Here is a 15313-nt window from a genome sequence, read left to right as displayed (position 1 = left end):
ATTTGTAGTGAGACACTCAACTAAACATCGACGATTACATTTAATTGTGATGACTTTTCCTAATCCTAATCAGAATTGATCATAAACAAGATTTTTAAATGTGTTTATCCATCTAACATCCACCAATGAATAATGTTAACAATAGGGTCTATGGGACCCAAAACATGTCAGTCTCTGCAACTGTAAATGTACAGATCATGTATGTGCGCTGATGCTAGTTTCATGAAGCTCAGCATTAGCTGCAATAGAGATGATTCTGAGAGACACATTCTCATTAGAGCAATAACAGTCCTGTCTGCAGACCACTCTCACTCTCAACATACTGAAAGCTAAATATAGCTACTATTAGTCTCATAAAAAAGAGAACAGCAGATGCCCAATGATCTTGTTTCTGTCAACTCTTCTCTTTTTGCTTCTAAATATCTAACTGTTCTTCTTCTTCTTTAAGGAAACACAATAAAATAAGTTTAATGCTTAATGATTTATTAAAAGGAAATCATATTATGATTATGTCAACGTACTGAAAGAGTTTTAAATAAAAGGCAGTAAGGAGTGTAATGAGAGTGTATTGTATATAAGGAACTGAATCAGTAATGCTGCATTTGAACACATGAAATACATGGGGGTTTTTTTGTTTTTGTTTTTTTTTCATTCGTGTGAATCTTCAGATACTTAAATATGCTTTTAATGTAGAGTTCATTCTTAATAAATATGCCCAATCATGTGGCTTCATCATTTAATTTTAATATTCAGACGTACCTAAATGTTTAATACCATTCTACAATAACCTATGTTCATATGAACTTAAATATGTGTTGTATTGGAGTGTGCATTTATTTTTCCTCATTGCCATCACTGTTCAGTCATTTATCTCTCAGATCACAACTAAAGTATGCCAGAAAATCATAGCTAAAGTAATACTTTGTCTCCATCTAGTGCCAATGTAATTTGTGATTTTTAAAAAAGGAAAGCTCAAATATAAGTACCAATATAAAGAAACAAATACAGTATGTGCCAAAAGTTTTTTTAAAGGAGGTACATAAAAGGTTGCATGGGATGTGAGGCTAATAATAGCTAGGAACTTACACAGTGTAAGATTTTCCAAAAACCACTAGGCTAGTGTTATATATTTTGTTCAGTTCAGTAGGCTACTTGAAATATCCCAAATGTTTCCAACTATTTGTAAATTGGGAGAAAATCATGATTTTAACCAAGGATACGGTTTGGAGAAACCATGGAAACACCAAAGACGCTTTAATATATTACATGTTTTATTATTGTTATATAGTTTAACACATTTAATGTTGTTTCAATCTAGTTTTCTTGATTTTCCGATAGTACCATGCTTTTACCATGCCTCAGAGAAAAACATTTTGTCAAGTAGCTAAGCATTTTCTCCATCATACAATACATTTTAAAATTAATTACATGTCATTTATCAACACAAGCCACCCAGCATTTATTAATATGATATTCTAAAATCCATCTAGCTTACTGCAGTGTGCAACAAGTGTCTCACAGCAATTAATCACCGAACGAACACAGAGTAAGGCCGTGTGTCCACCAGAGCGTTTTTATCCAGCTGAAAACGCTAGGCGCTCTGCTTAAAACGCCTATCTGTGAGCGCTTGAGAGCGCTTCTGCAGCAGCGTTTTTTTTCCTTTATCCGCGTCTCTGTTACTTATAACTGATTTTGCAGGTAATTTGCTTCAGACTAAAAATGTTCACACAATGCGGAATTACTTTGGTATGTATGTTCGGAGACCAGCAATATTAATTTCTCATCCATTTTGTTTCTGTTTGTTGATGTCGCTGTACAGCAAGAATGTGAGAGTTGGTCGGTGTTGTATTTGTCCCACCCCTCCTCCACTCTGATTGGACGGCTGGCTAAAATGTGACAGTGATGAGTGCAGAGTTCTACTCAAAGTTGAACATTCTTCAACTCGAGGCGACCAGTAAAAAACACCGAGCTCAGCGCTTGAGCGTGAAAAAGCGGCGTTCCCATTGAAAACAATTGAAAAAGTACGGCCTACCGTTATAACATAATTTTCAGCACAGTCAAGTGTATTGAATATGATAAACAGCGCTGTGTTACCTCATACGCTTGACCGGAAAAAGCGAAAGCGGTGACCATGGAGTTCCGCTGCTCGCGAAACGTGTGTCGCGTTCGTCTCTCATTAGGGCCATGTGTGTCCACCAGAGCGTTTTTTCCAGCTGCTAGCGTACCTTTTCAATTGTTTTCAATGGGAACAGTGCGTTTTTTAAATGCCAGGAGGATAACGAGGTCTTTTTCACGCTCAAGCGCTGAAAGCTCTGTGTTTTTACTGGTCGCCTCGAGTTGAAGAATGTTCAACTTTGAGTAAAACGCTGCGCTCATCACTGTCACTTTTTATTAAGCCATCCAATCAGAGTGGAGGAGGGGCGGGGCAAATATAACACCGGCCAACTGTCACAATATTCTTGCTGTACATTGATCGACATCAACAAACAGAAAACGAAACAAAATGGATGAGAAATTAATATTGCTGGTTTCCAAACATACATAGCAAGTAATTCCTCATTGTGTCAACATTTTTAGTCTGAAACAAATCACCTGCAAAATCAGTTACAAGCGTCTATGGTTATAAGTAACAATGACGCGGATATTCCGTACCATAGCAACAAAGCGTCTCAACTGAAAAAAAACACTGCGCAGCTGAAGCGCTCTCAAGCGCTCACAGATAGGCGTTTTAACTACAGTGACGTTAATAATCTCATCTGTGAACATGATTTCTGCCTGAGTCCTATCCCGATACTTTTCTAATGGCTGAGAGGTGAAGACGACATCTCCCAAGATTCTGCGCTCAAACTCTGTGTCTTCACGCTACACCTTTGTTTTGAATAGGCGACCTCTAGCTGTGAAATTTACATATTGTAGTTTTTTTTATACCAATCAAAAATCAACTTGCATATTAAAAGATCATTTGGGTGAGATTTAATTTTGCTGGTATAACAGGTATACAGTGCTGGGTAGTAACTTATTAAATCTAATCTGGATTACATAATCAGATTCCAAAATTGTAATACTTGTACTTTGATTATATGATTTTTTTAAATACTCATAATCAGACTATGGTTACTTTTACTTTTTATTGATTACTTAAAATGGCAGTAGATTATATTTATTCTCCCTAATTATATATTTGTTTTGTCTTTTAAATTTTCCTTTCTATAAAAAAAAAAAAATGTAGAGGAGAGTGGGGTAAGATGAGCCAGTGGGTAAATTAACCCACCCCCTGTATCCTGGCAACCGTACCATCTTATTGTCATATGACCATATATTTTAGAGTCACCCATCAACTCTGCCAGACTGTGAAAAGGAGTGGAAGTCGATTATTTCGTTTTTTGGCTTATCAAAGTAAAATTTTAACATAACAGATGTAATGGCTGTTTCATCAAAGCAATGTGTAAAACCATGCAAGTCATTTAGCTAAATATTATTCTGAATTGTTAAGCTAGCTAGCTTTTCCTAAAATGGCAGCTATGGGGCAAAGTGAGCCAAATGCTGTGGAGTAAATTGAGCCAGCGTTTTAACTTACCCCACCATAAGACAATGAATTTAAGTTAAATCTGAAGTATGGACTTGTGTCATTTCAATATATTATTACACAACTGGTTTAGTTTATCTTATCACCAAATCCTTCTCTGATATGAATCAGAGGATGTTTAATCAAATATATCTTTCCACCTGTAGTCTCTAATAGCCATGGTCAACATTGCAGAAAATCCAACATGTCAAGAACCTTTTGACTAAAATGTTTATTAGTTTCAGTGACATTTATTCATTCTTTTTTAGTTTTTATTTATTTTTACTCAACAAACTCTCTGTTTAGTTAAGGTTAAATCTTTGATGTTCAACATATTGTTTCAGAAATGCAAACAATTAAACATACTGAAATTTCAACTTCATTTGTTTGGTTTTACAATGTAAATATTTTTACAAAGAATATTTGTAAAAGGAAATTTGATTATTAAATTAGTTTTTAAAATAGGTAAATTGTCTTTAAAATTTCACATGAGATTGATTCAGATTCAGTTAGATGGTCAGTTTACACCCACCTACTGACTCGGCTCAACTTACCCCTAACCCGGGGTAAATTGAGCCACGGGAACACTTTTTTAATAAGAAGCCATATTTTTAGAACCATTTGTCATAGATGTATTCTGATCATTTAAAATGATAGGAAACATCCTGAAATTGCTTTAAATGCTTTCATTGTACGTCTGCCTATTTTCCCTTATCTTGAGGACCACATAAGTAAAAAAATGGCTCATCTTACCCCACTATCCCCTATTGCTTATATTTTTTCAGGCTTGTGGAATTGCACACACAGCCCGGCCACTCATCAGGTGACTATAATTACATGGAAAATTGAGTGGCCACACAGAATAAACAAATAAAATAGTTCATATTTTTGTTAGTTTATGTTTTATTTTAATATGACTCTTTTTTTTTTTAATATTATAGTGTATTCAGCGATCACTTTCATGGACACACAGCTGCTAAATTTCACAAACTACAGTCTCTAAAACAACTGAATAACACCAGTACCCTAGTGATCCATAAAAATGATACTGTGCTTGACCAGGCTGGAATTTATGGCTGGACTGCCACTGCAAAATCACTTGTATCCAAAGCAGTAGCACAGAGAGACATGGCGTAAGGCACTAACCTGGAAAAAGTAATATGTTCTGATGAATTATCCCACACCCTCTTTTGTAAAACAGAAAGCAGTCCAGACTGATTGATCACAGGCCAGTACTGAAGGGAGAAATCAGATACTTCATCAGGGAATTGGAGGGAGGCCTGGTTTTATTATATAACCCTTTATTCTGACACTTGCTATTAAAATGAATAAATAAAATGCTGTTATAAAGTTTATGGCTGCGTCAGAATCCCCATACTTCCCGAGTATGTATTGAATTCAGTGAACTTCTCAACTTTTGTGCCTTCTGCCAAACCATAATGTCTGTTGGCAAGTGTTATAGGCCTATATCAACAAATCTTTAAAAGACATTCAGTCTCAGGTGTTTAAAATCTGTCAGGTATCTCTTCAAGCCAAAAGGTATTGTTCTATAACACAAAAAGCTAAGCGAATGAAATGATACAGTTACAAATAACCGGCTGTCAAATGTTGTATAGATTTTTAAACTTCTTTTTATTTTTATTTATTTTTTTTTTTTTGAGAATAGTGAGCATACTAGTAAAGCTAGCTTAATAAAATATGCAAAGTTATTAATAATAAACAGCCATCACTGCAGACGCGCTTCCATCTCCAGGGGGCAGCAGAGAGGCTGGATCTTGGTAATATTGGGAACCTCAGTGCATAGCCTATAATCAAATTCAATTATACAGCTACTACTTGTAATACTGGTATTAATTAATTAATGATTCATATTAGAAATGTTTTATACTAGTAATGTATATTAAAGAAATATACAATATACAAGGGAGGTAAATCATTTACTCACTCTCACGTGGTTCCTATTGTTGTTTTCCATACAATAAAGTCAATTAGTTTCAGTGTTGTTTGTCCTCGTTTTGCAGAAGTCTACATTTCATGTGACTTCAAAGAGGGATGTTGCTGCCCGTGAAGTTTTTCTGTAACTTTGTCCTGTGAGGACTTTTGTTTTATATAGCAACTTTTATTTTGAAGTTCACTTTGGGACTTTTATTTTGCAGTTATTTTCTGTTATTGTTTGCACGTGACTCTTGGAAGTATGTGAAACCCACTTTTGTTTGTATCGTTCTGCAAAGAAACATTTCACTTTACTCATTTACATTCCTCAAACATCAGACTTTGTAAATAGGAAACATTTGACAGAATATTAAATATAATCGTGTAAGGCTGGGGATGATGGAGAAGATAGTCAAGGGTGAGTTATGTTGATTATGTGTATTATAACGCATTTTAAACGTCGTTCTTTGCAGTAAATACAGATAAAAAAGATTCGAGAATCGAATGTGTATTGATATTTAGACTAGAATATGTCAGTTTTTGTCCATGGCTCTGACTCAAAGCTTAGTGAGCTTCCTAGACAAACATTATATAACTTACTTGGGTAAAGTTGGTTTTATATTCGCACATTTGGACTTCTGATAAATTCAGACTTTCCAATAAATGTGCAGTAAATTAATGTTTGCGAATTTTTAAGCAGCGACATGATATTGACAACCAACGATTGTCAACTTACAACATTTTTCACAGTCGATCAAAATAGGCAAGTATTGTTTTAATGCCATATTAACTTGTGAATGTCCACTGAATGCCCAGTGTAGTGTGATTAACAAGGCTATTGAATACTGATGTCCGAATGTGCGAATATAAAACCAACTTTACCCAAGTACATGATATCGACTGTACTTGACACTGGAATGAAAAGTTGCTGAACAAATGAATTGAAATTAACTGAATAATGACAGAACTACATACATTTACATAGATATAATGCTACTAACTGCACATCAAAACGCACAAAAATATTTTTCCTAGGTTTATTATTTATTATAATAATTATATGTATCCTTAATTATAATTATTAATTTGTAGTTTAGCTATAATATAATTCATATATTAATCCATATTGAATATTAATGGTTAATAAGTATAGTAATGATCACATACATGTTTAATCATTATGAAATCCAGTCATGTTTATGAATGCTATTAACTAGAATTTTTGTCATCTTTTAAAGCATTAAAGACATTCGTCATAGTAAAACATTTAGATATGACAAAATAATTATTTAAATGAAGGTAGTTTAAAACACATTAGATGTCTTGATTAATTTGTTTAATTTATTTTTTAATTGTGATATTTATTTAATTTCACATCATTTGTTTCTTTACAGATGTTGGTGATATTCAGTCCAGACTCATTGATCACAGGCCGGTCCTGCAAGGTGAAATCAGATACTTCATCAGGGAGTTTGAGGCAGGCCTGGTTTTATTACATTGCCTTGTATTCAAGTTTTATTCTGATACTTGCTTTTAAAATGAATTAATAAAACATATGGTTGCTTCCAAATGACCTGTGGCATACAGACAACCAAATTTACACTACAAATGTTTGTGTTCCCTCAGGAGAAGCGTGCTTTCAGAGAATGCCGTCTGCTTGAAAAGCTGAATAAGATGACGTCTGACACAAATGAGAATGATCTGCCACAGTGCACTGAGAGTATGCATGAAAAACTGTGTGACGCTCTCACACGACGTAAGTTTCGCTATTTATAATAAAGTGTGAGATGAAGTGTGAGACAGAACTGGAAGAGAAAAGGGACACTGAAACTGTGTGTTTGTGTAATAATCTACAGAGGTTGTACAATGAAACTGAAACACCTGGTTTTAGACCACAATAATTTATTAGTTTGGTATAGGGCCTACTTTTGCTGCCAATACAGGCTCAATTTGTCTTGGGAATGACAGATACAAGTCCTGCACAGTGGTCAGAGTGAAACTGAGCCATTTCTCTTCCAGAACAGTGGCCAGGTTACTATGTGATGCTGGTGGAGGAAAACATTTTCTGATTTGCTCCTCCAAAATACCCCAAAGTGACTCAAATATATTTAGATCTGGTGACTGTGGAGGCCATGGGAGATTCATCTTCACTTTTATGTTCATCAAACCATCCTGTCTCCAGTCTTGCTGTGTGTATTGGTGCTTTATCCTGATACATGGCCGCACCTTTAGGGTACAATCAATGTTTGAACCATTAGGTGCGCATGGTCCTTCAGAATGGTCCGGTGGTCCTTGGCAGTGATGCGCCCATCAAGCACAGTAGGGAATGCCATGGCATTGAGCCCAAACCATTACTGATCCACCCCCATGCTTCACTCCGGGCCACACCAGTCACCCTTAAGCCTCTTGGGGCTTCTCCACATTGTAACTCCCACAGATGTGGGAAAAAGTGAAGATGGAGAACAATGCATGTTTCTTATTGTCCACAGGCCAAGATTTGCACTGTTGGCACAAATTAAACCAACATTAGGCTATATAGAAGCCTGACCATGAATATTGACTCTGTAGAGCTGCTAACAAACAGTTTTGATGGAAACAGGAGATTTGAGGTGCGCATTTAATTCTGCAGTGAGTCGGGCAGCTGTGCTTTTATGTTTTTTTGGATACAGTCCGGGTTAGTTCCTGGACATCCCTTTCAGACAGCTTCATCTTGCATTGACAGTTACTCCTGTTGGATGTGGTTCATCTTTTTTGGAGGTATGCCAACATTACACTGGATACTATATGCGCGGCCACCAGGCTGCGCATATGTGTGAAACCTCCAACACTATATTAGCCAGTGTTTCAGTTTCATTGTCCAACCCCTGTATCTGTCTGTCTGCTTTTAAACAGGTTTTAAACATACTTAGATCTGTATTATTTATTGACATGGCCAGGAAATTCATTAAGAATGTGTTTTTGTTGAAATAATTAGTGTATTGATGGGAATAATTGACATTGTGTTGATATTTGCTTTTCTATTTGCAGTTGAAGCAGCAAATCATATGGCGCAGAGGATCCAGCAGAGGGAGCTAGAGGCTGAAAAGGTACATGAGGAAAATAGAAGTGCATCAATATATAATGCACAACCTGAACTTTGCAGAAAGGTAGATCTCCTAATTAGCACTAGTATTAATTGTTTTTTAAGTAAAGCAGCACAAACATCCTCTTTATGTATCCGTTCTCAGCCTAATCAAAAGCGCCACTCTTCGCCACAATGGAAACCCAGTGTAATCGAAACTGTTCTAAAAACCCAACATAACTGAACATTAAACACTATCAAGTGTCAACAAAAATCAACATTTTACTCTCTTAACCCTTATAGGGTCTTTGGGGTCTGCACAGACCCCAAACGACGTTTGCTCAAATAAAAAAAATATTCTCTTTGTCCAAATGACATGAAACTTTGTACCGTTGTTAACACTTTCTAGATCTACAAAGAAAAAAAAAATCGGAGTGATATCTTGTTTTTATGTTAGTGTAAAGAAAAGGGTCACACTCAGGGTCTTCGGGGTCTCCACAGACCCCAGGCAATAAAATGTAATTTTGTTATAAAATAACTGCTTTTTAAAAAAGAAATGTAATTTTACTCTGTTTATTAATGTTTTTACTTCATATTTGTGCAGTTTTTGGAGGATTTCTCGTATCTTTTAAATTTATATAAATAAATAAATTAATTAATATTTTTACAAAAACAGCTTTTTATGTAAAATTCACTTTATAAAAGACCCACATTTCTAACTTTCATTCATGGGGATAACATGGATAATTTGACATGGTTTAGTGTGAGATTTTTGCCCATCTTTTGGAAAATGCCGTTTTAAAAGTAAAAAAAAATCACTTTTACCAGTAGACGGCTGCAGAGCTCCACTATTTGCTATGTGCTATCTGACTGACTGAAAGACATCTTTTCATAAGTTTTTTTTGTTGGATTCATATCTAAATGTTATGAAATCACAATTATAACAATAAAAAATACTTTTTGTCAAAGTTTAGCATTTTTTGTACTGAAAAAAATTAATTTTTCCAAAATGTTGATTTTGAGGATTAATTTTGTCCATTTTCACAGTGGAGTCTCATCATAATGTAACAATATTGAAAAACTATTTTTTTTCATTACAAAAAATACTAAACTTTGACAAAAAGTACCCTTTATTGTTATAATTGTGATTTCATAATATTTAGATATGAATCCAACTGAAAAAAACTTATGAAAAGATGTCTTTCAGTCATTCAAATAGCACATAGCATATAGTGCAGCTCTGCAGCCATCTACTGGTAAAAATGATAGTTTTTTTACTTTTAAAACTGCATTTTCCAAAAGATGGGCAAAAATCTTACACTAAACCATGTCAAATTATCCATGTTATCCCCATGAATGAAATTTAGAAATGTGGGTCTTTTATAAAGTGAATTTTACATAAAAAGCTGTTTTTGTATAAAAACCTATTTTAAAAAAATATTTTTTAATTTATTTATATAAATTTAAAAAATATGATAAATCCTCCAAAAACTGTACAAACATGGAGTAAAAACATTAATAAACAGAGTAAAATTAAATGTTTTTTTAAAAAACAAGTATTTTGTTACAAAATTGCATTTTGTTGCCTGGGGTCTGTGGAGACCCCGAAGACCCTGAGTGTACTTCCCAAACGAAGACCGCACAAGGGTTAATCTAAATGGTCTTTATAATATATAATCTTTTCACTTTGTATGAATGTTTTTGTCTTTGTGGAACAAAATATTTTTGAATATTATTAAATTAAAAGGTTAAGGTCTGAATGAAACATAAATAAAAAATGAATACATTTGATTGTAACAAACTATATATATATTTTTTTTTTAAAGTTGATACAAAGTATCTGGTTTTTTTTAGAGGATTACATTAAATCAAAAGTAAAATAAAGCTGAGGAGAGAAAAACAATTTTGTAGATTGCAAATTAAAAACAAAATCCACAGACTGGATTCTGTTACGTGCAGGGCAGGTAAGGAAGAGAAGGAGAGGTGGATTCAAATTGTAGCCAAAATGTGGTTTATTAAACAACAAAGAGGATAATCCAAATCCAGAAACCAAGAAGAAATAACAGGAGCAAACTAACGCAACAGCTAAGCAACAGCATAGACAATATACCGGGATGTGATTTTTCCAGATTTATATGAATTTCCATATTTTCCACCTTGAAAAATATGACCCATGTGAATTGCGTAAATTTGAGATGGTTTTGTGTGGGTGGGGTGGGTTGCTGGTTTCTGTATAATGATTGAAATGTGTAAAGGCCTTAAAGGTGCCCTAGAACTTTTTTTTAAAAGATGTAATATAAGTCTAAGGTGTCCCCTGAATTTGTCTGAAGTTTCAGCTCAAAATAGATCGATAGATTTTTTTTTTAATTCATTTTTTTTTAACTGCCTATTTTGGGGCATAATTAGAAATGAGCCGATTCAGGGTGTGTGGCCCTTTAAATCTGGTGCTCCATGCCCCAAGAGCTTGCACTTGCCTTAAACAACATAAAAAAAAGTTCAAACAGCTAATATAACCCTCAAAATGGATCTTTACAAAGTGTTCCTCGTGCAGCATGTCTAATCGCGTAAGTACAGTGTTTATTTTGATGTTTACATTGATTCTGGATGAATTTGAGGCTGTATGCTCTGTGGCTAACGGCTAATGCTACACTGTTGGAGAGATTTATAAAGAATGAAGTTGTGTTTATGAATTATACAGACGGCAAGTGTTTAAAAATGAAGATAGCAACGGCTCTTGTCTCCGTAAATACAGTAAGAAACGATGGTAACTTTAACCACATTTAACAGTACATTAGCAACATGCTAATGAAACATTTAGAAAGACAATTTACAAATATCACTAAAAATATCATGATATCATGGATCATGTCAGTTATTATTGCTCCATCTGCCATTTTCCGCTATTGTCCTTGCTTGCTTACCTAGTCTGTTGATTCAGCTGTGCACAGATCCAGACATTAATACTGGCTGCCCTTGTCTAATGCCTTTCATAATGTTGGGAGCATGGGCTGGCATATGCAAATATTGGGGGCGTACACCCCGACTGTTACGTAACAGTCGGTGTTATGTTGAGATTAGCCTGTTCTTCAGAGGTCTTTTAAACAAATGAGATTTATTTAAGAAGGAGGAAACAGTAGAGTTTGAGACTCAGTGTATGTCATGTCCATGTACTGAACTCTTGTTATTTAACCATGCCAAGGTAAATTAAATTTTTGAATCTAGGGCACCTTTAATTATCAAATAAACTGAAAAATGTTATGATTTCTAATACATTTATTGGGGGTGGGGTGGTCTAAATTTAATTTAACAAATTTTTGTCATAATGGCGAACAGTGCGCATCTGAAGTGTCTTAGCTGTAGGAAATTATTTATCAGCTTTAAAATTTTGGCCTACTTTTCTTAATAACCATAATAACATTAAAAATGAACATATATCAGTTGATATCGATATGGTGCCCGATATATATTGTGCATCCCTAGTAACTATGAGATCAAATGAGAAGTGGGAACAAAGGGCACAGGAACAGAAACACAGCTAAAGTCCATAAAACAGAACATAAACCTACAGATAAGGACAGATAAGGATTGAAATATTTGTCTGAAGCATACTGATTCACTAACTATCTTTAAAAATGGAAGGCATTGTACACTATGTAGTATGCAGTAGCTAGCAGTCTATTGTAAACATAGTGACTATATTTGTAATGGTCAAATTGCAGACAAATTCTTGTGATAGGTGTTGATAAGTAACGGACACATTGTGTATTGATATGTGTGTGTGATCAGAGCACACATCTGCAGTTGTGTGTGGAGAGGCGGAAGCAGGACTGGGAGGAGTTCCTGAAGGAGCAGTCTCGTCTGAAGGAGGAGGTGGATGAGGAGCACGCTAAAGCTGTGGGGCGACTCAGCGCTCAGTACGATGAAATGAAGAAAGACCTGGCCAAGCACAGCAGCTTCTGAACCTTCAACCTGTGTGTGACTGTTAATGTACTCAATGTGTTTTTACTGATGACACGTCAGTGTAGTCCAATTATTTCCTTTTTCCATTTTGTTGATGCTGTTGATCATGACATTAAATAAATATTTTATACAAAAATAAAAAAATTCTGTCGTCATCTACTCACTCACATGTTGTTGCAACCCTTGTGAAAAAGAAGTACACTTCAACTTACTTTAAAAGAAAAGAGTTCATATCACAGAAGTAATAGACTTTAAAAGAATATACTTCAGTGCAAACATAAAGGGTTAGTTCACCCAAAAATGAAAATGATGTCATTAATGACTCACCCTCATGTCGTTCTGAACCCGTAAGACCTCCGTTCACCTTCAGAACACCGTTTAAGATATTTTAGATTTAGTCCGAGAGCTTTCTGTCCCTCCATTGAAAGTGTATGTACAGTATACTGTCCATGTCCAGAAACGTAATAAAAACATCATCAAAGTAGTCCATGTGACATCAGTGGGTTAGTTAGAAGTTTTTGAAGCATCAAAAATACATTTTGGTCCAAAAATAACAAAAACTACGACTTTATTCAGCATTGCAGTGTCTTCGCCCAAGGTGCCATAACTATCTATGAGGACATTGACGCATGTCCACAGTTGGCCACTGAATTTTCAGCAGCTATCAGACAAGGCTGACGGAGGCCAATCGGAACGAAACTTGCTAAGCCTGTTTGACTCGCGGCCCTAAAGGCCTGTGAGAAATTAGAAAGAAATCGGCCACCTTTGAGTTTTTCACTTACATAAAGGATCATGTATTGTGTGATTTTTTTTTTTTTTTTTTTTTTTTTGTGTGTCCACGGAATTCATACCACATGAACTCCTCATTCTGAGCAACTTTGCCTCTAGGATTACCGCTGTCCACAACTAGTTCTTAGGTTTTTGGCTCAATCTCGAATACTGTTAAAAAGCTTTATAAAACATATATTTCATATGGTAAATTGCTTGTATTGGCTGTAAATGGTCTTTTCCATATGATCGAGATGATTACAGGCTTGCTAATTAAAATGTGCTTAAAGGCCTTAAAGGATTAGTCCACTTTTAAATACACTTTTCCTGATAAATTTACTCACCCCCATGTCATCCAAGATGTTCATGTCTTTCTTTCGTCAGTCGAAAAGAAATGAAGGTTTTTGAGGAAAACATTCCAGGATTTTTCTCCATATAGTGGATTTCAGTGGCTACCAACAGGTTGAAGGTCCAAATTGCAGTTTCAGTGCAGCTTCAAAGGGCTTTAAATGATTCCAGACGAGGAATAAGGGTCTTATCTAGCGAAACGATCGGCCATTTTCAAAAAAAAAAATACAACTGTATATGCTTTATAAAGTCAAGTCAAGTCAAATTTATTTATATAGCGCTTTTACAATTGGTAATTGTTTCAAAGCAGCTTTACATATTAGAAGCACAGAAAAAAAAGGGAAGTGGTTAAAACTGTACAAACAAGCGTGGTAATATGTAACATATACAAGATGGTGCTACATTAAGCCAATGTCGACAAAATATTGCGTTGTATGTACTTTCCATTTCCGCATTCTTCAAAACACTTACACTGAATGTTCTCCGCCTTCCCTATTCAACTTACGGAAAAAAATGAAACTGGCGCTGCGTTCGTTCCGTAAGTAGAAGGGAAGGCGTAGAACATTCAGTGTAAGCGTTTTGAAAAATGCAGAAATGGAAAGTACGTTCAAGGCGATATTTTGTTGTATTTTTTCCGAAAATGTTTCGAGAAAATTTCCTCAAAAACCTTCATTTCTTTTCGACTGACGAAAGAAAGACATGAACATCTTGGATGACATGGGGGTGAGTAAATTTATCAGGAAAAGTGTATTTAAAGGTGGACTAATCCTTTAAAGCACTTGAACACCGATAATTGCTGCTTGCAGCTATGTTTCTCCTTGTATTCAATGGAAAAAAGAAAATCGAATTGGCTTGGAATGACATAAGTATCATTTCATATGATTCCTTTTAGGCTGATTTAGTCCTCTACAGCCTTGTTGATTTTACAGAAGGTTTTCATCTAATATTATATTTACTAATTTATATGTATTTATTTGTATCTTACATTCACTGTTTGTGTGTGTGTGTGTGTGTGTGTGTGTTTGCGCGTGTTATCTATATGCACCAGTGTCTGAGAGTAACGTAATTTTCTATTCTCTGTATGTGCTGAACATATGGCAGAATTGACAATAAAGATGACTTTGACTTTGACTTATATTTAATATATGTTTGCATTCAAGCCTGTAAAATCTTATTCGGGTTCAAATTAAACTACAAATTTGAGTCTTTCAGTATGAGTTTTACATCCATGAGATCATTCAGTCCATATAAAAATGTCCATCATGGCACACATGTGCCTCTAAAATCCTTTAAGTTTACATCTAATCACAGGCATTTTCACATCAGTCAGGAACTGTAAGAACCCTCTCATATGACAGTTTTCTTTCCTCTATATGTGTTTGTATAAAATCTCCTGCATTAAACATGTCTGAATGTGTTTAAGGCCATCTGTGCACCTGCTTTAGATTGAGAAAGACCTTGGCCAGAAATCTGTCCTTTCTCCTCACAAGTCCCTGTGTTTTCCACACAATAGTAAAGGTCAGACGGCACATTTAATTAATCGGAACTGCCTTTGACACGGGTGGAGCATTTGGACTGTCAATTCTTCACATGCTATACAGTATACAGTATGTCCTGAGCATTTACACTCTGCTAATGTTAGGGTAACAAATCTGTTTACTGATCGTCCAGATGTTTCT

At 35.1% G+C, this 15313-nt stretch overlaps 1 protein-coding gene across 2 annotated transcripts; it reads left to right on the top strand.

The window, feature by feature from the left end:
- The first annotated feature begins 5739 nt into the window (after positions 1 to 5739).
- On the top strand, positions 5740 to 14083 carry bloc1s5 (biogenesis of lysosomal organelles complex-1, subunit 5, muted). 2 transcript variants are annotated; one of them, XM_067378101.1, is made up of 5 exons: positions 5740 to 5915; positions 6892 to 6942; positions 7124 to 7253; positions 8525 to 8583; positions 12345 to 14083. In XM_067378101.1, exons 2-5 carry the CDS (start codon positions 6892 to 6894, stop codon positions 12516 to 12518), a joined length of 414 nt encoding a protein of 137 aa, XP_067234202.1. In that variant the 5' UTR covers positions 5740 to 5915; the 3' UTR covers positions 12519 to 14083. The 2 variants fall into 2 exon arrangements, with proteins under 2 accessions (XP_067234202.1, XP_067234201.1); XM_067378100.1 differs by having other exon boundaries at positions 6892 to 6974; positions 12345 to 12664.
- Positions 14084 to 15313: the final 1230 nt, after the last annotated feature.

Source organism: Chanodichthys erythropterus, chromosome 23 (assembly GCF_024489055.1).
Source record: "Chanodichthys erythropterus isolate Z2021 chromosome 23, ASM2448905v1, whole genome shotgun sequence".
Lineage (NCBI taxonomy): Eukaryota > Metazoa > Chordata > Actinopteri > Cypriniformes > Xenocyprididae > Chanodichthys > Chanodichthys erythropterus.
Note: the sequence above shows the minus strand (reverse complement) of the source record. Positions and strands in the feature narration are given on the sequence as shown.